This window comes from Dunckerocampus dactyliophorus, chromosome 18 (genome assembly GCF_027744805.1).
Source record: "Dunckerocampus dactyliophorus isolate RoL2022-P2 chromosome 18, RoL_Ddac_1.1, whole genome shotgun sequence".
Lineage (NCBI taxonomy): Eukaryota > Metazoa > Chordata > Actinopteri > Syngnathiformes > Syngnathidae > Dunckerocampus > Dunckerocampus dactyliophorus.
This window is the reverse complement of record NC_072836.1, coordinates 18,036,851-18,062,011: the sequence shown is the minus strand read 5'-3', so window position 1 is coordinate 18,062,011 and position 25,161 is coordinate 18,036,851. Positions and strand designations below refer to the sequence as shown.

The window sequence follows — 25,161 nt, the reverse complement described above, 5'->3', positions numbered from 1 at the left end:
AAGCCGATAGTGGTTTTTGCACTATTGATTTCTTTTGCTTAATTATATGTAAAAAAAAAAAAAAAAAGGGAATATATTACTTTGTTTAAAATGTTACTATATAGTTTTATTTGTATATTGTTAGCTTGTTCACAAATAGATTTATTGATAAATATATATTTTCAATCAGTGTCCTGTGTTTTATTCTGATTATAATCAAGTCCAGAACACTTTCCATGGAGCATATCGATCCGGTACCACTTTGCATTATCGCCCATCCCTGCTAACAAACTCAATTTAGAACTTGAAACCTTATTGATAAACATTAAAGACAATGGTTATACAATCTTTATATGAAAAAAAATGAATGGATGAGTGTCATACGTTGTATGTGGTGAAAATATCACAGAAATTTACCCAGAAAGACAATGATTTTCTGTCTTTAGCAATACATTTAATTAATTGTTTGGGGGGGGGGGGGGGGGGGGGGGAAATCAAAACAAGTGGTTTTGATGTTGTTTGTCGGATCAATAACATGAAGTGTGCAGCCTAAAGGGAAACAAGAAACAAATTACAAGTCTTTCTCCCTCAGAGACTCATTAAGTATAACAAATAACTTCTGTACAAGAAGCAATACTATAAGAACAGACTTTACCTTTTCATATCAGAAAGAAAGTTGAACTTCTCTGCCACAGTAATTACCACGTTTGGTAAATACCGTGCCACATGTAACATTATTATTTCCCCTCATGTATTTAACACACATCATTTTCATTAAGGCTTTCTCACTGTTTGGAAATTGCTTAAAAAGAAGAAAGTCATCACAGTTTAGACTGTGTTACTCTCCAAGAAGACATAGAAGCTCCCATGTGTGTTTATTCTAAGGCTCCCAGTTTGATCATTTCCATGACAACAAAAGCCAAAATTTGAAAAAAAAAAAAAAAGCACACCTCAACAGATAGAGTAGTCCTTTCTCTTCTAGCAAAAAACACAATTTATGTGCTGTGTGAAGCTGTGCACAAGATTGGAGAGTGCAAATCTGACAATATATGTGACCTCCCTTCTCCAGTGGAAGAAATGAAAATAAACAGACGTTACTGTGCAGGAAGTGGTCACAGGGTGGTTTAGATGACTATAGACAACCAGCAGATAAAAAGGCGGACATATTTCTAAAGACCTTGTTAGTGCTTGTGCAGGTCTGGCCACGCTGAGACACATGAGACAGACACATGAGGTGATGCGTGCGACAAAGCATGGACACATATGGATTCTGCTCGTGGTCAAACATAAATGGGGACCCATGCAAACAAATGGCTTTGCGTTTCCATCGCTTTGTTTGCTTGGTGTGAGCCACTTCCTGTGTGCTAACAAAACAGCATTCATGTTTGTTTCCAGTCATGTCGGGCAGTTGTGTCGTCGAACTGCTACTTATTTGACGGTAAGTCAGTGTGTGTTTTTACTACTTGGTTAAGAGTTTTAACACTCCATACTACATTTTTATTGTGAGGCATGGCTCAGGTGGCAGAGTGGTCGTCTCCCAACCTGAAGGTTGCGGGTTCAATCCTCCGTGCTCATGTTGAAGTATCCTTGGGCAAGATACTGAATGCCGATGCTGCGTCATCAGTATCAAAGCGCTTTGAGTGCTTTGAGCGCCTTTGAGGCTTTGAGTGCCTTGGAGGTGGAAAAGCTCTATAAAAGCGAAAGACCATTTACTCAATTGCACGTGACTACACAATTAAAGCAGTCCTGTTAGAAATACAGCATTGACCTTACCACACAGGAGGAGGGCCCAAAGAGGAGGAGGAGGAGGAGGAATAAGGGTGTGCTCTCCCCACTGCAAATGTGTTCAGGTGCAACTCACCCACAGAGGAGAAAAGTCGCTCCAATGGATTACATCTAATCAAATGAAGATTTCACAAAGACGGACCATATTGAGGCAATGATTCAGAATCTAAAAAGTGTCATCCAAAGGTAAGTATGTCAGCAAAATAAAGTGTGATGGTTTCTAATTGTTATACTCTACTGTGCTCGGACGTGATGAGTGGATACCTAGTCATTTTTAATTAACATCCCTGCAGTCTAGCGGTCTAGTAACCACGAGTAATGTTCAAAAAGTATAGTAGTACCGTACTTCTCCAGTTACCTTAGATTTAACATTATGATGTAACACCACTCCTTGTAGTAGGATATAATGTGGTGTTCTGTTGTAATGGTGCCTGGTAAGAGGAGGTCATGTGTATTAACTGTCTAAAGCACTGCGGCCCGCGGCTGGTGTTTTATTGGCCTGGACACATTGTACAAATAAAATTCAAGCAAAAAAAAAAACTATGTAAGAACTGTAGAGCAAAAAAGGTGTATGTATTGCGAAATGTAATGTAATGTAAAGAGAAAAAGCTGAACTGTTGATACTATCCATCCATCCATAAAGTCATTTTCCTCCACTTATCGGGTCCGGGTCGCGGGGGCAGCATTCTCAGTAGGGAAGCCTAGACTTCTGGTGATACTAGTAACTAACAGTAACTAATAATAACACAATGTTTTGTCTTTTAAATATATATAATTTCTTTTCTTTTTTTAGCCTTTTTTAAAAATGTTTTTAAATTTATTAAAAATATCAGAGTGGCCCCTCGTATTTTTAGATTTTTCATTATTGGTATTATTGGTGTAGGCTACAATATATACTATAACTAATACTTGATGTTACAGTACTGTATCTAGAGCAGTGATTCTCAAGTGGTGGGTCGTGACTCAAAAGTGGGTTATGGAGCCGTTTTCCGTGGGTCGTGGGTTCCAAAAAGAAAAATGAAGTAATGACCCGATGCCCATGAATGCACCTTGCATTTTTGTCTGCGCTAATTGCTTGACCAAGCTTGACCCAGAGGGGAAGGACATGGCATGCGGACTTAACGTGCCGACACACAGCTGCAGACATCTGCTGGGCAAGAGCATGCCATAAAGAGAGCGCAAGCCCTCACTGCTGCAGCTCACGCTGCAAACAGGCCTTTTAAATACAAGACATTTGACAAGTTTGAGTCGAAAAATGTCTGCATTTCTACCTAGAGGAGCTTTGGGGACAGCTTCATTATCATTACGCTTCTAAAAGCATAGTGCAACTTTGACAGCCCATGCGGAGTCAATAGCCGTCGGCCACACACAGCTGAGATGTATGTCATCACAAGCTGACACACGGCAGAACTTCACGTCAACCCACAAAAACCTCAGGACGTGCATTTGCTCATGAGTCCTTGCTGGTCCTTTTCTAAGTGTGTCGGCCTTTGAATATACCATTCCACAAGCACAATTTGCATACTGTTTTTGTCCTTCTCCCAGATGTTATGCCTTCGCTTATTTTGCGATGCCTCAGAGCTAATCCCCTCTCCCAATTGTCTCTTCAGCACTTTAAAGCTGCCGTAATACATAATAAACAAACGGGGGAGAATTGAACCAATAACAGAGGTTGTTATCACCCCTATGCGGCCAAATGCCCATATCCTGGCAGGTGCTGGTATAGTCTCCAAGCCAATGAGGTCAGAAGTGTTGTGTATCACTGACAGAGTTGGCGTCACGGGGGCCAAAGCCTGCATATTATGTCCAACAGGGGATATATCCTTTTACACAAGGACAGTAGACTACTTAGTAGTAGACAAAAGACGTGTTTTTCTGTGAGAATGAGGGTAAGATGAACCGATGTGAAAATCACTCCAAATTAAAGTCTGTGAAAAGGGAGGCTAGAAAGCAGGAAACTCTTGACAAATATAACATATTACTTGCTGAATGACTGGCTGCCTGGGAAATGGGAAACAATGTGGTTGAAATGACTTAAAAAGGAAATAATAATAAAATAAAAATAATAATCAGTTGTTTTGTTGTGCTCACTATGTTTAAAGAATGTTTGTCATACAAAAAATACACCCTTTAAGGCATTTTCATGTGTTGGATGCAACATTTATCCATTTATCCACCTACACACCATCAGTACTCACGGGTCCAGTGTTTCCCAACCTTTGTTGAGCCAAGGCCAGTATTTGACATTCAAAAAATGTCATGGCACTCCACCAAACAAACAGGTTAATTATGTAGCTCTTGCCATCTAGTCGAAGAGCATTTAATTGTTCTGCCTGTCGCTACACGGCGCAATGGCATAGATAGATTGACAAAGACACATTATTTGTAGTAAATGACTACAGTGGAACCTTGGTTAGCATCATTAATCCGTCCCAGAAGGTCCAACTCTAACCGCATCAATTTTTCCCATTAGAAATCACGTGAAACCAATTCATCTGTTCCAGAAAGCCAAAAATGTTTTTATAGTTTTACAGTACCTGCAAAAAACAATCCTAATGACGAATGAAAGCGCTAAATAAACACGTAAGGTTGCTTTTGCCTTCGTTGAAGACGTCCTCAATGATAATCGTTTTATGCTTTTAAAACCAGAATTGCAAAACTATCAAAATGTGTAACATTTTTGAGACTTGTGGCGCAACTGTGTTCGTCAGCAAAGAACTACAGAGACAACCACCGATGACATCACAGACAGGCGACGAAGCTGACTTCCAGTTCGAGCTTCTAACAAGGACGTCATGTGATAAAAAATACATTACGAACACAGTTGCACTCGCAATAATGTGTGCTACCCGGATAATGTATGCAAACCGAGGCAAAATTTTGACGTGAATTATTAAAAACACACAAACGGAGGTTCCACGTACTAATTTTCGAAACCAATAAAGTGAAATTGGTTCGGGAATCTAAGTTGGTTTAAAATGTTGAATGATTGAAGAATCACTACAAAGCTGACTGTAATTCTATTATTTCTGTTTACATTTCTACTTTTCCTTTCACACTTTACACCAGCCCTTCTGATGACTTGTCTTTTCTCCCCAAGTGTCCCTTTCTCCCCTTTCTCACTCTCACCCTTCTTCATCCCGCCCTCCTTCGTTGTTCTTAGGTCAGGGCTCCCAATCACTCTACCTGAGAACTAAAAGCGTCAGTGTGACACCTCCCTCTTCACTCGTTGTGCTCCCTCTGCTTATTCTCTCCTGTCCTGCTTTGCCATGTCTGTATCCATGAGGAACCAAACCCAACGGCGGCGCTCCTTGGGTCCCGTCTCACCCAAGCGAATCTATAGAAATCTGTCCTGCAGGCTAAGGGGAGGAGAGTCATCTGCCGGCAGGGGAGCAGGTGCACCCAAACACCTTGGCAAGTCTGCAGATGCTGTAAGATCTTTCACGTTTATTTACTCGAAATGAGCTCTTTATCGCACTACGTACATCCTGCCCTTCTCATATACTGTAATTCCTTCCTCTGGTTTCCCTGACCCTTCCTGACAACATGCCATCTTCTTGTAACCCTATTAGTACAAGACCTTGTGGGATGCGGTGGAGAATGAAGACACGTTGGCTGTACAAAGTCTGCTGTCTCGAGACCACAACAACTGCGGAGGAGGAGGAGGAGGCGGCAGCTTGTGGGAGAGAGGCGAAAAGAAGGACAGAGACTGGGAGAAAGAAAGGGAGAGGGGGGTTAACAGGGTGAGCGAACAGGGTCTTGTCCCACTGGATGTGGCCGCACTCACCCACAATTCCCCTCTGCTCCACGTGTTGGCAAAGGCTGGAGCCAGACATAACCCCGTTTGTAAGTCTTCGCTTTATCGCTTGTTGACCAGAAGCAATATAATCACAAGATATAAACCAATCAAGAGGCTAATAATGTTTACTTTTGATTGAGAAGTAAACATCTGTAGTACCTTTTGATTCAGTGTACTTCCTGTTAGTGTGCAGACCAGCAGACTGGGCGGTGAAGCTCGATGATCTGGTGGCGCTGGCGAAGAAAAGGGTGGAGGAGAGGAAGCAGGAGTTACTGAGGAAGGCAGGGGCTGGGTCCCACGCACAGGCTGACGTTCATAGACAGATCCGGCTATGGAGTCTCAGGCTGCAACTGTACTGTCGGATGAAGGAGAACTTCCACAAAACAGGTCAGGGGTCTGGGATGAATATTGGGCAGGAATATTGAAAGAACTTAATGGGATTCTGACAAATGCCAGCTCGTATGCATTTCAGTGGTTTAAAATTGACAAGAGTTTTACGGTCTTATCTTTCAAGAATTCTCAGGGCATCCAATCGATCGCAACTGGACTGTTCAGGTTGTCTTAGAAGACGTTTCGCCGATCATTAAGTTGCGATCGATTGGATCCCCTGAGAATAGAATGACTTGGACGAATGAGAATATTCACAGGTATCCTTTAAGTAGCTACTTGCTCCGTATCAGGGGTGTCCAAACTTTTTCCACACTGAAAAATGAAAGGATTCAAGGGCCACTTGAATATGTTGTAAAACAACACACGTAGATATGCTAACGAGTTACAAATATTTCAAGAACAACACTGCGTCTCAGCTTTGTGATACTGGTGAAGAAGCAGATTATTAGTATGACCTTCGGTTTTTGCTTTTTTTCCCCCGTTTTTTGTTCTTCATAAATAATCTTCATACATTTTCTATATTCTGACTTTATTTCCATAATATTTTTGACTTTATTCCCATATTTATATAAGTTTTTGCCCAACCAAATTTTCCAAAAATGACATTATTTTATTTGTTTCTCAAGAGATTACGACTTTTTAAAACAATATATTTCTACTCCATGCTACTAAAATGACATTATTTTTCCTCAGAATATTACAAGTTTTGTAACACTGCAACCTTTTGTCTCATTAGAATAAAATTTTCTTGTCATAATATTTTGACTTTATCCTCATGACTTTTTCCACAGCCTAATTTTACAGAAATTAAAATTGGATTTTGTTGTGTTTGTTTCTCGCAATATTACGACTTAAAAAAAAATACTAAAATGAGTCAAATACTAAAATTATTTTTCCTCATAATATTACAACGTTATTCTCATAAAATTACGACTATTTCTTTTTACATTACAACATTTTTCTCGTAATATTTTGACTTTATTCTTGTAAAATTACTGCAGATTTGTCCATTTTTGCTGTCATTTTTTTTTTTTTTTTAATTTCTTGTTAAACAGCCACAAATAGCCACCGGGCCGCCCTTTCGACACCCCCGCTCTGTATGAACACCTTTCACCGCAGCTCTCATTTCTTTCATCTTACAAGCAATTACCTGACATTTTATGTCCGTGTCGTTATTGTCAGGGTGAAAATGTCAGCTCAGCCTTTTGGGTGCAGTAAAATGAAGCTCACCCCTGATAAAAAAAAAATCCCTAGCCAAAGGAACAAATTGTAAAATCCACCACGTTTCTTTGTCTGAAAGCTACTGTTTAATCTTCCCACTGTGGGTCAAACAAGGTATAGCTTAGTCAAGGCAAGAATTTAGGCTTTTATGTGGCTGGGTTGAGGTTGCCATACTATTAATGCAATTTCACTGTCGGCCGAAAGCCCCAAGAAAAACAAACACTCTGCAAGTTGTAACTATTCCTTAATTTTGCTCAATTGACATTTGTGTGTGTTTAATCCAGAACTGCCAGGCTCTCCCTGCCATGTATCGATACTGGTGACCAGCACGTCGTCTCTCTTTGTGGCAGTCAAAGAGCCAGAAAGTAACTGCACGGGGCTCATCACCTGCTACAAAGGTGGGTACGCTTACTGAAAAAATATTTACAGATGGATCAGTTGTCGGGCAGCACAGTGGTGTAGTTAGCACGCTGTAATGTCAGTTGGAGACTGCGAACTGGTGATGTGTACGTGAGTGTGAATGGTTGGTTGTATGTGATTGAATGGTGTATGGTAAATTATGTCAATAAATACAAAGTTCGTAGGTTAGAAACAAGGAACTTACCCGTAAATGGCTGCATAATATTGTATAAAACACTCCGATTTGATGCACGTTCCGTTGGAACATGCACACGCCGTCTAACTGAAAGGAAGTTGAGGTCAGACACAATACTTGCAGAATCATAGCCAATATAGTTATTATTTTTCCACCATTATTCATTTTCTACTGCTTACCGTGTTAAAGGTCACAGCTGACTTTGAAAAGTTTTCCAAAACTGCAGTAAATGTGGAAAGATTCTAGAAATTTGCTGGAAACCGGTCCTTTTATTCAGTTGGAGCTGCCACAAATGGTTTTGGCACTACCAAATGTGCTCATATTATTATGAGGAAAAAAATAATTTCAAATAAATTAAAAAAAAAAAAATAAAGTTGTACATTTTGGAAAATTAGGTTGCGTAAAAAGTTATAAAATTACAAGAATAAAGTGAAAATATTATGGGAATAAAGTCATAATTATGAGAAGAACATTGACAAGAAAAAAGTTTAAATAGTTGGAAAAAAACCCAGCAGAAATTGAAAAAACAGCTGAGAATAAAGTCAAAATATTCGGAGAAAAAAGCTGCATTGTAATGAGAAAAAAAGTCACAAATTTATGAGAACAAAGTCATAATATTATGAGGAAAAATAATGTAATTTTAGGAGTAGAGAGTTGAAATATTAAAGAAAAAATAGTTTATGGATTACAGTCATCCCTCGCAATATTGCAGTTCAATTATCGCTTCCTCGCTATATCGCGTTTTTTCAGAAATGGATGATTGCAGTTTCGTGGTAGATTATCGTCTATTATTAGTGAAAACATATTGAAATACAAGTGATATGTATTACTCTAGTCAGTAGGTGGCAGTAATGACACAAAACAAGTTCTCCTCCCATTCAGTGCGGAAGTGGTAGGTTTTTGGCATCCTCACTTTCAAAGACATAAATTCGAGGCTAGCTGGTTGGCTCGTTAGCTTGTTAACTCGCTAGCTAGTGGCCGTCTCGAGTCCCTGCAGCATAAGAGTTGTGCAATGTGATGTAAACAAAGAATAACGATAGGGCTGTTATTTCATGTGCACAGGGCTCTAATACTGTCAAAAGCCGTATTTAGAAAGTCATAAACAGGTTTTATGTGCTCCAACTACAAAAATATTCCATTTATTAGCATTGAATCCTACAGTATATCGCAGAAATTAATTGGGTTTGAAACCAATTAACTATAAACGAGGGATGACTGTAATTGCATTGCATTTACATTATTTATGGTACCAAAAACAGCTGGGATAGGCTCCAGCATACTCATGACTCTGGGGACAGAAAATGGATGTGCATTATTTTTGGGACAAATTGATTCGATTAGCCTTCTGGAATGGCTTAATGACGCTAACCAAGGTTCCACTGTAAACAAAACAAACCTAGAAAAAAAAAAGAGCAAAAAGGCATAGAATGCTGAAATACTGACACTGAAAACACTTATTAAATTAATGATTGACGTTTTTTTGATTATGATTATCATCTAGATTATCTAGACCCCCACCCCCTCACCCCGGGCAACCCAACACCACAAATCCATCGCGGTCCAGTGGGAACTCTGCGGTGCACTCATCCGCTACAATTTGATGTGTCTTATGCAACTTCTCTATTGTGTTGCCTGACTGTCCCACAATGCAGCCGCCTACAAGTATACAGTATACTGTACTGTATGTACCCAGGGCTTTGAGGCTTTGAAACTTCCAGCTCAAATGCTATACAGTAGAAAGGGAATAATCTATCAGTGAGATTGTTTTGGCTTCACAGTGGAATGGAGCACCTCAGCAAGCTTCAAGCGCATCCTTGGCTCAGCTCACGTGACAGAGACCAAGAATCCCTCCTATACTATCAAGGGACTCACAGCTGTAAGACATCTAGCACCCACACACACGTGCTCAAGCACCAGAATCTGTAATACACACATGGATACATTGCAAGTGACACACACCACAACGGGGCTTGACCCAAACACAGATCACTCAACCACTTTATGTGATATAAGACGTATCTACCCTGCTGCTAAACCAGAAGAATTACCAACGGGGGTCATGTGTGATCCTGGAATGGACTTTTTATGTGGCTAAAATACATGATCATTTGTGGCCTCTTCAAATGCAGGGAGAGCATTACTATGTCAGGGTGAGTGCCTACAACGTGAAAGGATGGGGCCCGCCGCAATGCTCTACTCCTGCCAGCGCTGCCCCCTCCAGTAAGTATGATAAACCTCGGGGAATATTTTTGAAAGGGCAGTACTGTCTTTAAAAAAAAAACAACAAAATAAGTTTACACCTGCTCCTGCCTTGATGTGAAAGTGGTAGAATCCACTGACAGCGGGTACAGTGGTGAATTATTCAAATATGGAGGCTTAAAGATGTCGCTGTGACTCGATGGGCTTTGTGCCAGTGATGCTGTGAGCTTGAATGAAGATAAAATCGTTCATGCATACGCTTCATCTCAGCTCATTCCTTCATGGAACTCCCCCTCCCCTGCAGCAAAATTATTCAAAACATGCCAGGCGGTGATTAAGACATGTAGATGGCGAAAATAATTCAATTAAGTCCTTATGACGCCAAAAAGAAATTATGATTTTGATATCGCTCGTGTTGTATTTGTTGATGTGTTAAATGAGTTAAATGAGACCATTTCATTTGATATTGTCATGGATCAGCAACGAATGTTTGCACATTCACAATTCCAACATGAATGAAGGCAGCCCTTTTGAATTGACTGCAAATGACCTTTATTCAATGATTATCTGCAATCCCCAGGCTGGAGGGAATGCAGTGGTGTGAAGTCACAATGCAGAAATCATGAGGGTTTAGTAAGGAAGCTCCTGGAAGATGCCGGAGAGCCACATAGCGGAGGATACTGCCGAGGTAACACGTCTTTTCTGGTACAGTTAGGGTATATGCCTCAACACTTTAGAACAGGGGTGTCCAAAGTACGGCCCGGGGGCCTTTTGCGGCTCGCAGCTGTTTTTTTTTATTGGCCTGTGGCACATTCTAAAAGTAATTTTAACATGAAAACAAAAATCACAGCACAAATGGACAAATCAGCAGTAATTTTACAACAAAGTGAAAATATTAAGAGGGAAAAAAAGTAATAGTACAATTTTACGAGAATAACACACTATTACGAGGAAAAATAATGTAATTTTAGTAGCATGAAGTTGAAATATTAAAGATTTTATTTTTTTAAGTCGTTACATTATGAAAAACAAAACAAGGAATAAAGATGTCATTTTTGGATAATTAGGTTGCGAAAAAGTTATCTTACAAGAATAAAGTCATAATTATGAGAAGAACATTTGCAAGAAGAAAGTTTAAATAATTGGAAACCTATATCGAAAACAGCAGAAATGACAAAAACAGCAATCATTTTTACATGAATGAAGTCAAAATATCACAAGAAATAACATGTGCTAACAAGTCGCAATTTTACAAAATTCATCATTTCAGCAGCATAAAATTGAAATATTGAAGACAGACATACAGTATTTAGTTTAAGTTGTAATATTATGAAAAAAAAAACAAATGAATGTAATTTTTGGAAAATTATGTTGCAGAAAAAGTTAGGTTACGAGAATAAATGGACAAGAAAACAGCCGAGAATAAAGGTAAGCTATTAAGAAAAAAAAATTGAATACTAATGAGGTAAAAGATGCAATTTTACGAGAATAACGTCATAATATTATGAGGAAAAATACTGTCATTTTAGTAGCATAAAGTTGAAATGTTAAAGACTATTATTTTAAAGTCGTTACATTATGAAAATCAAAATAAGGAGAGGAATTTTTGGGTAATTAGGTTGCGGAAAAGTTATCTTACAAGAATAAAGTCAAAATATTATGGGAATAAAGTCAGAATTATGAGAAGAAAATTTAAAAGAAGGAAGTTTAAATGATTTGATAATTACAATTAAATAAAAATCTATCAAAAACAGCAAAAATGACAAAAACAGCTATATATTACAAGAATATTTTCAAAATATTACAAGAAATAAGACTTATTCTAACAAGAAAAAGTCACAATTTTATGAGAATAAACTTGTAATATTATAAGAAAAAACACCATTTCAGTGACATAAAGTTAAATATTGTAATATTATGGCAAAAAAAACAATAAATAAAGTTGTAGTTTTGGGAAAATTAGGTTGCTGAAAGTTACAATGTAACAAGAATGAAGTCAAAATATTATGGGAATAAAGCCACAATCACGAGAAGAAAATGTACAAGAAGAAAGTTGAAATAGTTGGAAAAAAACAAACAGCAGAATTGGGGGAAAAAACAGCTGACAAAGTCCAAATATTAAGAGAAAAAAGTTATAATTTTACGAGAATAAACTCATAATAATATGAGGAAAAATAATGTCATTTTAGTAGCATACAGTTTAATATTAGGTTGTTTTTTTTAAGTCATAATATTATGAGAAATGAAACAAAATAAAGTTGTCATTTTTAGAAAATTATGTTGGGGAAAACGTTATAAAGTCAAAATATTGCAAGAATTAATTTCCCAAAGATTATTTAAGAGGAAAGTTTAAGAGAATTTAAATAGAAACTGCAAAAATTGGGAAAAAAACGAGCAAAGACAGAAGTTCATATTAATAATACGCCTTTTCACCTACAGTACAGCATATCACAAAGCTGGGATGCTGTTTTTTCTTGAAATATCTAAAACGTCTTCGCATATCAATATGAGCTGGTCTAAAAAAAATATCAAAGTGGCTCGTCAGTATGTGTCCCTCAGTGGAAAAAGTTTGGACACCCGTGCATTCTAATGCACGGGTGTTAAAGCCATTTATCTGTCTGCATGTCGATAAGTCGGAGGCTTTGTGCATGCAAATTAAATCCCTTTTTAGCATTTTGTGACTCTTGCCTGATATACTCCCTCTGTTGCTACACAGAGAGCCCTAAAGCCCAGAGTCCCAGCAAGCGGCTGTCTATGTCTCGGGGCATCAAACAGCTGTTCCAGTCTGCTACTAAGTTTGTTCGTCTCCTACAGAGGTACGCCTCAGTCTGTGTTACCTGTCTGCTGGCAGTTTTTCATGTGACGCGATTACAGCGGTAAAGCACGACTTACAGTATCTGTTGTTTTGGAACAAGCGGCGGTGGTGGTAGTGGAGATTAGAGAGGAGTTCTTCAGAGCACCATTTTGCTGGTGGAAATCAATTGACTGTGGACTGCGGATTATTGTGATGTGCAAAGCGGTAAACATCGCAACTCAGACATGCCCGGTGCTGGTAGGAGGGTACAATTAGAGCAGGGGATTGAATGTCGGTGTTTGGTGCCATGATAGTCAAGGATAGACAGATCTGATTTGCAACTGGGGACTTTTGAGGCACGTCAAAGCTTGATTCATTGGAATGTAAAATGTCACATGAACAGTTGGAGTTGTAACACAGTAATCTCTCGCCACTTTGCACTTCTAATTCTATCACGGCTTTTCTAAACTATATGAATCAGTTATGTGGTTTTGTGGATGAATACGACCTATTAGGCAAGAAAATATGCATATAAATATATATATGTATAAAAAAGCAAATGTTACATATTTTTGTCCTAAATTAAGCATAAAAATGGCTAAATGAACTAAAATACAAATATAAGGCATTGAGAAATGCTGTGATGATACGTAGTATTCTACACTGGTCCCTAGGTGTCAGTAATGTTACTGTAATGTTCAGTGAGACGGACAAGCGCCATATTTAATCGCAGGTTTAAATTGCAGATTTAAATACCACAACACGACAATAATCCCTAACATGAGCTACTGTTACGACTGTAACCCACGGCAAGCTGAAACTCAACTCTGAACCCCACGAACACATTTACAGCAACACACGCAAGCATGAGTCTTATTTATGTCTTACATGGCTAATTTTCTGTTAATATGTCTGATATAGAGTAAAGGTGACTATAGGGTTGTTATTTCATGTCTAGAGGGCTCTAATAATGTCAAAAACTGTATTTAGAAGGTTGTAAACAGCTTTTCTATGCTCTAACAATGAAAATATTCCATTTATAAATAAGAAATCCAATTTAGCGGAAGTGTACTTATCACGATCTGGAACACTGGAACCAATTAATCGTGATAAACAAGGGATTACTGTCATTTTTGTGATGTAAGTCCTTTTGAACTGTGTCGAGCATAGTTTATCTCGGCTACTTTATCTTTTTGAAGGCCTTTTTGAACACCAAAGGAGTATAAAGTTGAATTTTATCTTCCTTTTGCTCTAATATGAATGCCATTAGGGGCGTGTACTTGGCAGCTGTGTTCTACCACAAGGAAAACATCCTGGTGACAGCTGAAGATCAAATCCCACTGGTGGAGATCCAGTGCTGCTCGACCTCTCTCATCCACAACTTTGTTTGGCTTGCAAAGGTGATGTGCTTGTGAACACGTGCGTGCACATACAGAGTATATCAAATTACCACAACATTATGATCGATTGCACAATCTACTGAGACCAAGTACAACAGCTGCCTTTAGGTAGATAGCAGGACTGGCACGTACTAGAGCACACACCTTCACCAAGGTGGAAAACATCAATAAAATACGTTTGTAGGTCCCGCCTCCCACCGCTGCACAACGTTACTTTATAGCAAGGGTGTCCAAAGTATGGCCTGGAGCCATTTTCGGCCCCCAGCTCGTTTTTCGACCAACAAATGAAATTCGTTACGAATTAGCTAAACAGTACCGTATTCTTAAATATTCCACTAGGTGGTTTATTGGGAGAAAATCCATCTAATTAGACAAGATGCGAAGCAAAACAAGTTCTTGCAAGCAAATAATTAAGTCTCTTGGCAGAAGGTGACAAGAAAAATTCATCAAAAAGGGAAAAACGAGTGAAGCACAAGGCTTGAATTTAACAACAGCGTACAATAAAAAGAGTAGCATCAGGCGAGAGGTCTGTACTGCAAAAGTGGCTCTACATACTCAAGGCTTTGTGCTCAAGATGCAGCTCAACAATACCAAAATTCCCCAAACGGAGTCAAACGGTACCGCGATGGTGGTTATCAGCTCACTTTGTCCGGTTCTCGGCTTTGTGGTCTGTGCGTGTTCACATAAAAGGGGGCATCTGACGTCATATTAGTCTCCTTCCCCGCAAAAATGGAGCGAGCCCAGCCAGAGTATTTTACACAATAGGAGCAAGTCATTATTATGGAGCGTTATGAGGAGTTCAAAAAGATCATCGCTGCCAAAAACAACAAAAACGCTGCCAAAAGAGCGAGGAAGGACTGCTCACAGAATATTGCTGACAGTGTAAATGCGTTAACACTGATTATTATACTGTTCTCATTTCAGCACAACACTTACATATTAACCCTTATCCATTTAAGAAATGAATCAATTGGAGCAACAACTGTTTTTTCATTACTGAAATATGCCTACAGCATATTTTTTTCCATGACCTAATAAAAATTACGTTGTTTTGTTTCTCATAACATTTCGACTTTAAAAAATAATGTATTTTTTTCTTCAATACTTCAACTTTATGCTACTAAAATGACGTTATTTCAAATTTCTTCTCATAAAATTACTTTTTCTAGTTAGATTACTACTTTTTCATCTTAATTGTAAAATTGGAAAAAAATTTACTTGTAAAATTACTACTATTTTTTTATTTTTATGTGTTTTTTTTGTTGTTGTTTCTTTGTAAATTCTATTTTTAGAATGCGCTGCAGGCCAATAACAAAACATTGATATTACATCGCATTACCCTCACACTGCATGCAGTCAGCCATTGCCTGACAAGACAGAGTGTGAAGTTCTGCTCCTATTCTGTGTGGAAGTGGTAGGTTTTTGGCTTCTTTCTTTCTTTCCCACTTCGTTTGAAACCCTTTCTTAAGCTTAGAATAAATAAGTTGTAAGGTAAAGTAGCTAACTCGCTAGCATGCTATGCAGCTGTGGCTATCTTGTGTCCTTGCAGTGACCCCGTAGCCCAGGCATTTGCAATGTGGTGAAAACAAAGAATAATGTGTGTAAAGTTGACTACAGTATAGGGGTGTTATTTCATGCCTAAATGATTCTAAAAATGGTACAAAATGTATTTATAAAGTTAAACATGTGTGTGCTTTAACTATGAAAATATTCAATTTATTATCATTGAGTCTAGAAACAATAAACCGCGATAAACGAGGGATGACTGTATACACATTTTTATTTGGCTTTTCACCAAACTAATCAGGCTATGGCTCGGCACATTTGTCACCAATTCACAAAGTTTCAAAAAAGTGGCTGAGAAATAAAACACTTTTGCATTTATAATACGCAATTGTGACTGACGCTGTCAATTGTTACGCTGCTTATTATTGGGGTAGTTGTTTTCAGTGCTGTAGAACTGCACTGCATAGATAGAATTCATAAATGGGCCTCCGTATTAGTCGAATGCTGGCAGTCAATTAAAAGTGAACATTATTGTCTTCGTAAATGCTAGTCTGATGCATTTCTTGTACCGGATCTCATTAGATTGCATAAGTGGTCATAATTTCATGTGTATATGTCCATTGGAATGCGGGCATTAGGCATCTACTCAGTATGTACATCAATTATTCAGTGTGTGGCTTATGCAATTCCTCGTATGAACTGCAGTTGATCTACTTCCCAACAGTTGTCCTGTGCGTGGCAGCAAGTTCCCTGGCTCCAGCAAGCACTCTCCTCTGCTCATTCATCTCCCTCATCACTCCTCCAGAACAGGCACAATATTTTAAGAGCTGTCTCCCAGCTGCAGGTAGGACGTTTTAAGCAGCTAACACTGCATGATAAGACGCAATAAAGGAGGTTAATTGTTATTTTAATTGCTTATTAATATGCTATCTCCTACTGTCACCTTACTTCACTACATCAGGCTATAACAACGCACACTTAGAACCCCTGATCCCTAATAGCTACATTTATCCATCCTCTTGTTTACATTACCTTCCTGCTTTGCTTCCAGTCATCGCTGGGGACAATGGACCTCGGCCAGGTGTACTATGAGCCGCTCAAAGACCGACAGGGCAACATTTTACTTGTGACGTTGAAGGAGTTCCCAGACCTTCCCAAGTGAGGAAAAAGTCTTAAAATATTGTCCCAGGCTAGACTGGAAGGATAATCTCCTTGTAACAGTGCACGGACCCCATGACCCCTCTAGCATTCATTCGCATTCAATCATCTTTATCCTTAATGATGGTGGTGACAGTCAAGCGGTTTCCATGGTGATGTCTTTCCTGTTTTTGGTGCACTGCCACTTGGGAGTCATCATGAAGTGGAACTAGGTCACTAATAAGCGATGTTATTTATTCATCAGTGCGCGTGAGGCATACTCTAGACTGTATTCATCCGCTGCACACGCTGTAACTAATTCTCAAGCGAGTCTCATTTTTACTGACCAAAAGTTTTTAATGAATTTATGGGAGCGTAAACCGAGGACCGCCTATACAGTGGAACCTCAGTCAGAGTCATTAATCCATTCCGTACTCTAACCAAATAAAATTTTTCCCACAGGAAATAATGTCAATCCAATTCATCTGTTCCACAAAGCCAAAAATGTTAACATAAAACATGTTTGTAGTTTTAGAATTAGAGATTTACATGCAGGAAACAATTCAAAATGCACGTGGATACATAGAAATGATGACTGAAAGGGATAAAGGAGCATCTAAGGTTACTTTTACTTTCACTGAAGACGTGATTGTTGTCAAAGACACAGCGTGCCAGTGAGATCAACACAGACACCAATTTCCTGTTTTGCCATGAGTTATTTCTTCAACTCAATAGTGTTTCTCACGTCAAGTTTCTGATTTTCTTTTGCTTGTGGCTGCAAAATAACCCCAAAAAAGTTTCAAGTGCCAGCATTTTGATAAAGAAGGTGAGATACACTATTGAATCAGTGTTGATCCCGCTGCCACATCACCGTCTTTGTCAACAAACACGTCTTCAATGAAGGTAAAAGTAACCTTAAACGTGCATTTATCCCTTCCATTCATTGTTTATATGCATTTAGAAGTGTTTAAAACAGCATGTAAAACTGTTTGTGTTAATATTGTGGAATAACTGTGTTAGTTAGCAAACAACTACAGAGTCAACCTCTGATGACATCATAGCTGACTTCTGGTTTCTGTTTCTATGTATTAGCAAGCTGCTAACAAGGATGTTTAGTGATTAAAATACATTAGGAACACAGTTGGACTCGCGCTGTGTATTAATAACACGACAAGATGTGCGCCATATTGTATGCTAACCGGAAATGAATTAGTGTCAGTGTTTCTGTGTGGTTACATTTTCACCTTTCCTGCTCCAAGCCACCCGGAACCTCCACTACAGTGGATGCCGCTGGCCCGCCTGGAAAAGAACCGCAGCAAAACTCCTCTTTTGCCTGAACCCACCGCCATGGACGTGCTCTATGAACAGCTCAGGGTGAGCCTAATTTTGACTGAAATAGCAAAATTATATTTGTAAATGCAAAATTCTTCTACAGTAATCCCTCGTTTATCGCGGTTAATTGGTTGCAGACCCGACCGTGATAAGTACATTTTCGCAAAATAGGATTCCTTATTTATAAATGTAATATTTTTGTAGTTAGTGCATAGAAAACCCGTTTACAACCTTCTAAATACTGCTTTTAACATTATTAGAGCCCTCCAGACATGAAATAACACCTCTATAGTCACCTTTATACTCATATCACCAGATATAGTAGTCATAATAAGAGAAAATAAGACATAATATAGCATTGGGAAAGTTCCTTGCTGTTGTTCTGGGTCCTCATCAATGTAACATAATGCAACATTACTGACACCTAGTGACCAGCATGGAATACTACATATCAGTGTCTTTAAATGCGTTTTCTGAAGGCCTTATATTTGCATTTTACTTCACTTAAGTAACTTTTATGCTTGAAAATACTTAATTTACGCCAAAAATACATAAAATGCATTTTTTTACTTATAATATGCCGTAGTCAAGCACAAAGCAGCGATGAGTTGCTAATATATTTTGAAAAACTGTGATAGAGTGAAGCTGAGAAGTGCGACGTAGCGAGGGACGACTGTATACATTTTTTTTAAAAACAGAATTTCATCCCATTTTATTGGTATGCAGATTGTTGTGACCCAAAGAGCCGAGCGGAATAGTCAGCCATGTTTTTCTCTCTGGAACTGATAGAAAGCCCAAACCAAATGAGCACTGTAAGAGAGACACGTCTTGAATTTAATCTCCATTTCGTTCACAGGAGAAGCTGGCGTACCACAGACACAGCAATCAGTGGGCCCGGCCGGGTCTGTACGTGGGCATCCTGAAATTATGGAGCTCATTGGAACAGATCAGAGTTCTGGTGCCTCAAAGGCTGCCCAATCTACTATGCCACACACGAGTCAGACATAATGCCCACGTCAGCAGGTAACACACATGAAAGCACATGTGTAACAGGTACAGTGTGAACAATATTAATATTTATTTATAATTGCTGCTCTTTGTTGTCTGATTGTATTGTCATTTTGCGCTAGAGAAGAGTGGGCATGGCTCCAGAGTAATGTCTATGCCACATCCGGAGACACTATTCAGAACCTACTGAGCAGCAAGGATGACAACTTGATGGAACATAGCAGCTTGGTGGAGTTTATCAGGTCCCTCAGAGCAGCAGTCTCGCATCTACTGACAAAGCTCAACATCCCCCTCTACCGGGTAAACACAGTCTGTCACCTTGAAATCATGCTTTCCAAACAATCACAAGCATTTTCGGCTAACGTACACACAAAAATCCAGAGTGTGAAATGCACGACATCTCATAAGACTTCATCTCAGTGATAAAGACGAAAAGAATAAACTTAATCAATCACGAAATTTACTTAGATGCATGTTTTGGAGTACTACAACAAATCATCGCCGTTTCATGGTTGATTACGACCTATTACTCAAAAATATGTATTGTTAAACACATATAACTTTTTTTATTTAAAGTAAGCATTTTCAAGCATAAAATGGCTAAGTGAACTACAATACGACATACAGAAGATCATTGTGTCATTGCGATGACATGCAGTATCCTATACTGGTCTGTAGGTGTCAGTAATGTTACATTTATGAGACAATAGCGACCACAGGCAGTGCTGTACAGTACAAGTAAAAAAACAAGGAACTTGCCCAATGCTAACATATGTGAGTCTATATTATGTCTTATTTTCTCTCGCCATGTCTACTATGGTTTAGGTAGTACGAGTGTAAAGGTGACTATAGTGGTGTTAGTTCATGTCTAGAGGGCTCTAGTAATGTTAAAAATTGTATTTAGAAGGTCGGAAACAGGTTTTCTATGTTCTAACTACAAAAATATTCGCTTTACATAGAAGGAATCCTTATGATTCTTAATAATTAATCGTTTTTAGAACAAAATAAATTGACTGGAAAAAACCACTGGGGCTGGGTGTTGAAAGGCAGTAGCTGTAGCATTACACCACCAGGCTGTCAATCATTGTGGCGACGAGTGGTGTCTTTTTTTTTTTTTCTTTTTTCTATCCTGCCTGGAGCTGACTTGGCGCTCTTACACTGCCATTTGCCAAGAATGTAAACTGGGGCCCCCCAGGGATCTGCGTGTGTGTGTGTGTGTGTGTGTGTGTGTGTGTGTGTTGGGGGGGGGGGGGGGGGGGGGGGGGGCATTTTTAGGTTTTAAAATGAAGTGGTTAACCTTTTTACTTTTTCTTTTATGCCAGTGACTTGCCCGTGCAGTTAAAGTTTATAATGTAATATTTATTTCTGTTTTACTGTCTGTTAGAAAATGTAATTAAAAAAAAAATCCCAAAAGATCTGTATCCCTGTATGTTCTCATATGTTTCAAATAATTATTTTAGAAACTTGGTTCAGTTTATGTGCATATATGTTAATCATCTGATGGAATGACTACAAAGTAACTTTACTTCAACACCGTAGGTGTACAATTTACCACCCATAAGACAGTGAACCTCCAAAGTATCGATACTTCAACATGTGAACCCATCTATCATGTTATTTTCATGATTTCCATACCTAATAAACTGGCTTGCAACGTCTTCCTGACAGGCCTATCAGTACGGGGTATACACCAGGGAGCTTCTGCAGTTAGGAGAGAAAGTGTCCATGCTGCTGCTGCTTCCTCCCAGTGAAGACTTTAGCTCCAGCTACTGGCCTCTGGTAGGAACCAAGGAGCCCGGCCTCACGATGCCCCTGCAGATCTTCGAGCTGGGTGGGTTCAAAAGTGCACTCGTCTGCCTTTATTCCATGCAGCACCTTCAAGTCTTAAAATATAACAAAGATTAACCTTATATGACCTCCATTTTAATATCAAATGAATCTTTCTTTTAACCTCTAATGCTTACAGTACAATAAGTCTGCTAATGACTTCTGAGGCTACTTTACTGCACTGATTTGAATTTTCTTTCAACTCACGTTATGGTTAGTTCACCTCTGGACGTATGAGCGGGACTTCCTGTCCCAGTACTGCCAGGCGTGGGTGAGGCTGGAGCTGGATACTCACCTGGCCCAGCAGGCTCTGCGGGAGGCGCTGGACACGAAGGAAGTGCAAGTGGCCCGCGGGCGTCTGAACCACGTCACTGACCTTTCCCATGTAAGAATTTCTTTTCAAGTAAAGCATATTGCACATACAGCTACTGTACTGTATGTACAGCACCAGTCAAAAGTTTGAAGACATTGCGACTTCATAGCATGAGAAAGTGTCTCCAAACTTTCGGCATAAAAGTACACACGGGTCCCCCTGCCCCTTGTTTTATTCAGAAAATGATGCAATTTCCCTATCACGTTACAGTGACATTGTTAGGCTGCAGCGGTGACATAAAAAAGGGTTTCGGTTGTTCCCGTCCTTCTCAAAAGATGATGAAATGACATGAGTACATGCAGCTAAATGTATGTGGACGTATCATTCAAACACAACTGGCTCTGAGATGCTTTTTATCAGAGGTGGGAGAAGGTCAGTGTTTTGCAAGTCTGAAGTAAAGACGTGCAAGTCCAAGTCAAATCTCAAGTCAAGACAAGACAGGTCGGGTCAAGTCCAAAGTCATAGGTTTTCAATTTTTGAGCCCTGACAAGTCATAACCACAGTTAAATGTTTACCAAATAAAATGCCATGACCTCGTAATGTGCAAATGCAAATTAAATTTTCCTCGGTAGCGTGCTGACACATCCTGGTGTTAATCACTGCCACTTTCCAGTCTGGCGGTCACGGAAATATTATTCTTAAACCTGATTGGACGCCAATAGATGCATTCAACGAGGCAGATTCTGTGTCTTGTTCGAAATGACGTAAAGGTCTCATTAGTTGAATACTTTGAATGGGGACACGTTTTACTCAACATTCTCACTGAAAATCTCAAGTATCTTCAAGTCATCATAGTAAAGTCCGAGTCAAGTCTGGAGTCTTAGACGTCAAAGTCCAACTCGAGTTGCAAGTCTTGGAAGAAACTGTCGAGTCCAAAGTCATCAAATTTGTTACTCGAGTCCACTCCTCTGGTTTTTAATTTGGTTAAAGTAGCTCTTCTAATAAAAAAAAAAAAAAAATGTTAGGTGTCCAAACCTTTTCCATTTCCCAGACCATTTGAGAACTCCCGTCTTAAAGGAAACTCAAATCATCAATTCTTGCATTTTTCCATCAGCGCCTGGATGTGGTGTGGAGGGATGCCCGCTGGATTATGGACTGTCTACAGTGCGTTAGGTCCAGGCAGTGGGTGGGGGCAGTGCCTCTTGGCCTGGTGATGGGTGGAGATCCACCGCCCCGTCCCGAGGGGGAGGAAGAGGAAGAAAGTTTGACAGCCAGACTGACATGGCCCCATCGACTGCAGTCATTGAGGACCACCACAGGTAAATAAATGATGTTCATTTTCTACAGCTACTCTGATCGGGGTCGGATCATCAGTGGCGACCTATAGACAATTTAGTGTCTCGGTTGGACACCCATCATTGTTTCATATTGCTTCATTTTCAGACAGTTCAGTTGGACTGCCTCCAGCAAATGTCGTCACGGCCGAGGTGTCCTCTCCAGCAGGAAACCCGGTTGTTGCCGAAGAAGCCACACTGGTATTAATGGAAGGCGTTGCAAAGGGAGGGTACCCTGTAGACATCAGCACCCAATCAACGATGGATTTGACAAGCATTGTCCAATCAGAATTAGGATGTGCAAGCACTTTAATAGAATCTGGACTCGAGCCTGCTGCTGTCGCACAGTTGGAAGTGGGCTTTCCAGCTTTGGACGCACCAGAGTCCTATAGTGGGACACAGGACTTTCCCTCAAGCATCACTGAGGTCATCCGGCCAATGGAGATGGCAGAGTTGGTGCATATTTTGCCCACACTCAGTCTTATTGAAGAGGAGACCCCCAGTGATCCTTCCGCACCGTCGGTGATGGACATGCTCCAAAGCTTTGGACTGGGTATTGGTGAAAAGGACAGCTTCTTTGACTCGGAGCATTCACACTTGATGCATGGAACTGTCAGCATGACCCAGCCCAACTACAACGTCAAAGACACTGACCTTGGAGCTCCATTAAAACAAGACATGTCTGCCTCACACTCCATAGTATGCAACACACAACATGCTCCAAAGGATGCTTCTCCGCAGGTTCCCAACAGAGAACTGCAGTTTCCAGTGAGGAACCAGGCGGAGTGGGACAGACCATTTAACAGCTCATCCTGATAAAGTATCGACAAAAGCTTAACTTCTTGGTTCAGCTGCAGGACAGCGAAGAGAGATTCTCGTTTATGTGCAAGTCAAGCTAGTAACTACTTGAATGTAGAAATGGTTAAAATGGGTTTGTAGTCAATAAAACTTGTGCTACGATGCATATATTGTACGCAATGGACGAGTAGTGTTTGTTTATTATTACGGTTGGCAAGTGGTTGAACCCCAAAAGGCAGAGGCAGATGTGGAAGTCTCAGGAAGAAACAAGTGTTCAATAAAAGTAAGAATATCCAATAACAAAAAACATTCATGTAAGAGTAAAAAAACAAACAAAAAAAAAAACAGAAAAAGCATGAAAAAAGTAAAAGTGCAAACAAGGGAGGAAGCGAAGCCAGAAAAAAAAAAAAAAAAAAAACAGGACTGCGCAAGTAGTAGTCATCCTTCGCGACATTGCGGTTCAAACATCGCTCCCTCACTGCTGGGGTTTTTCACACAATAACTAATAAACAAATTGCTGTTTAATGTTTGACTACAGCCTATTAGTCAGAAAATATACATATTTAGGCAAACTGTACATATTTTTTGCCCAAATTAAGCATTTAAGCATAAAAACGGCTAACTGAACTACAGTCTAAATACAGTATTGGCCATTAAGACAAGCATATTGTGAATGTAGTATTCTACATTGGTCACTAGGTGTCAGTAATTGTTCAGTGAGACCACCACTGAAGCACCAGACTTGAACAACCTGCTTTTAGTGTAGGTATAAATTATCTTACAAAAGGCATAATAATAATAATAACATAACAGATGACTGTTGCGCCCATAGCCCACAACAAGCTAAAAGTCAAATATGAACCCCGACGTCACTTCCTGTCCGCCATCGATTCTGCTCCATTACAAGGAAAGGGTCTTAAATGGCTTATTTTCTCTGACTATACTGCTATATTGGGTAATACTAATGTAAAGGTCACTATAGGGCTGTTATTTCATGTCTAGATGGCTCTAATTACAAGATCCTAACAGACTTTCTATGCCACAACAACGAAATTCATTTATCACGGTCTGGAAACAACAAACCGCGATAAAAAGCTAATAAATGCACAAGTGAAAAAGGCTTACCGGAGACAAACGGCAACAAGCTAGCAACACGGAGCTAAAGGTTGCAAATACGAACTCCAAGACGAAAAAACAGTACAACACATCAGGGAACACTACAATTACACGGACGCCATCCTTCTGAATGCTAAAAATTAAATGGCATGCTAATGGCTGAGTAGAAGCAGCTGGCGCAGGTGGCTCCGCCTCCACCGGACAACAGGAACAGAAACGGAAACAGAAAATCAGAACACCAGAATAAAACAAAATCCAAGACCAACAATTATACAATTCTCAAAAATCTTCCAGTTTCCGGTTTTACTAATATTGGAGTATGCAACTTCCATTTTGGCAAAAAAATCTATTTCAACATTTTCTTGATACCCAAAATATGTGTGGCAACAAGTGTTCACAAGTTGATATACTGTAATGACAAATGATCATGCATATACAGTATGTATAAATAAAATTTGACCTCCCAAAATATTGTAGAAAGTCTAGCCAGACTATTGGGAACTATAATAATAACGACCATTACTATAATAAAACGACCATTACGCCATTATTTTTCTTCCATTTTCGTGCATTTCCCACTTTATAAACAATATCAGTAATGTCACAATATGAACAACACAACAATAAA

General features: G+C 39.4%; 1 protein-coding gene across 4 annotated transcripts; it reads left to right on the top strand.

Moving 5' to 3' along the window:
* Positions 1-503: 503 nt before the first annotated feature.
* On the top strand, positions 504-24,809 carry LOC129170995 (ankyrin repeat and fibronectin type-III domain-containing protein 1-like). Of its 4 annotated transcripts, XM_054759236.1 has the most exons (20): positions 504-1,417; positions 1,760-1,950; positions 4,834-5,195; positions 5,337-5,610; positions 5,750-5,950; positions 7,459-7,572; positions 9,548-9,645; positions 9,899-9,989; positions 10,549-10,656; positions 12,685-12,784; positions 14,033-14,162; positions 16,393-16,512; positions 16,720-16,826; positions 18,065-18,179; positions 18,994-19,160; positions 19,268-19,445; positions 20,814-20,976; positions 21,191-21,357; positions 22,400-22,604; positions 22,729-24,808. In XM_054759236.1, exons 3-20 carry the CDS (start codon positions 5,034-5,036, stop codon positions 23,433-23,435), a joined length of 3,207 nt encoding a protein of 1,068 aa, XP_054615211.1. In that variant the 5' UTR covers positions 504-1,417; positions 1,760-1,950; positions 4,834-5,033; the 3' UTR covers positions 23,436-24,808. The 4 variants fall into 4 exon arrangements, with proteins under 4 accessions (XP_054615211.1, XP_054615212.1, XP_054615210.1 ...); XM_054759237.1 differs by lacking the exon at positions 504-1,417 and having other exon boundaries at positions 1,534-1,950; positions 4,928-5,195; positions 22,729-24,809; XM_054759235.1 differs by lacking the exon at positions 504-1,417 and having other exon boundaries at positions 1,534-1,950.
* Positions 24,810-25,161: the final 352 nt, after the last annotated feature.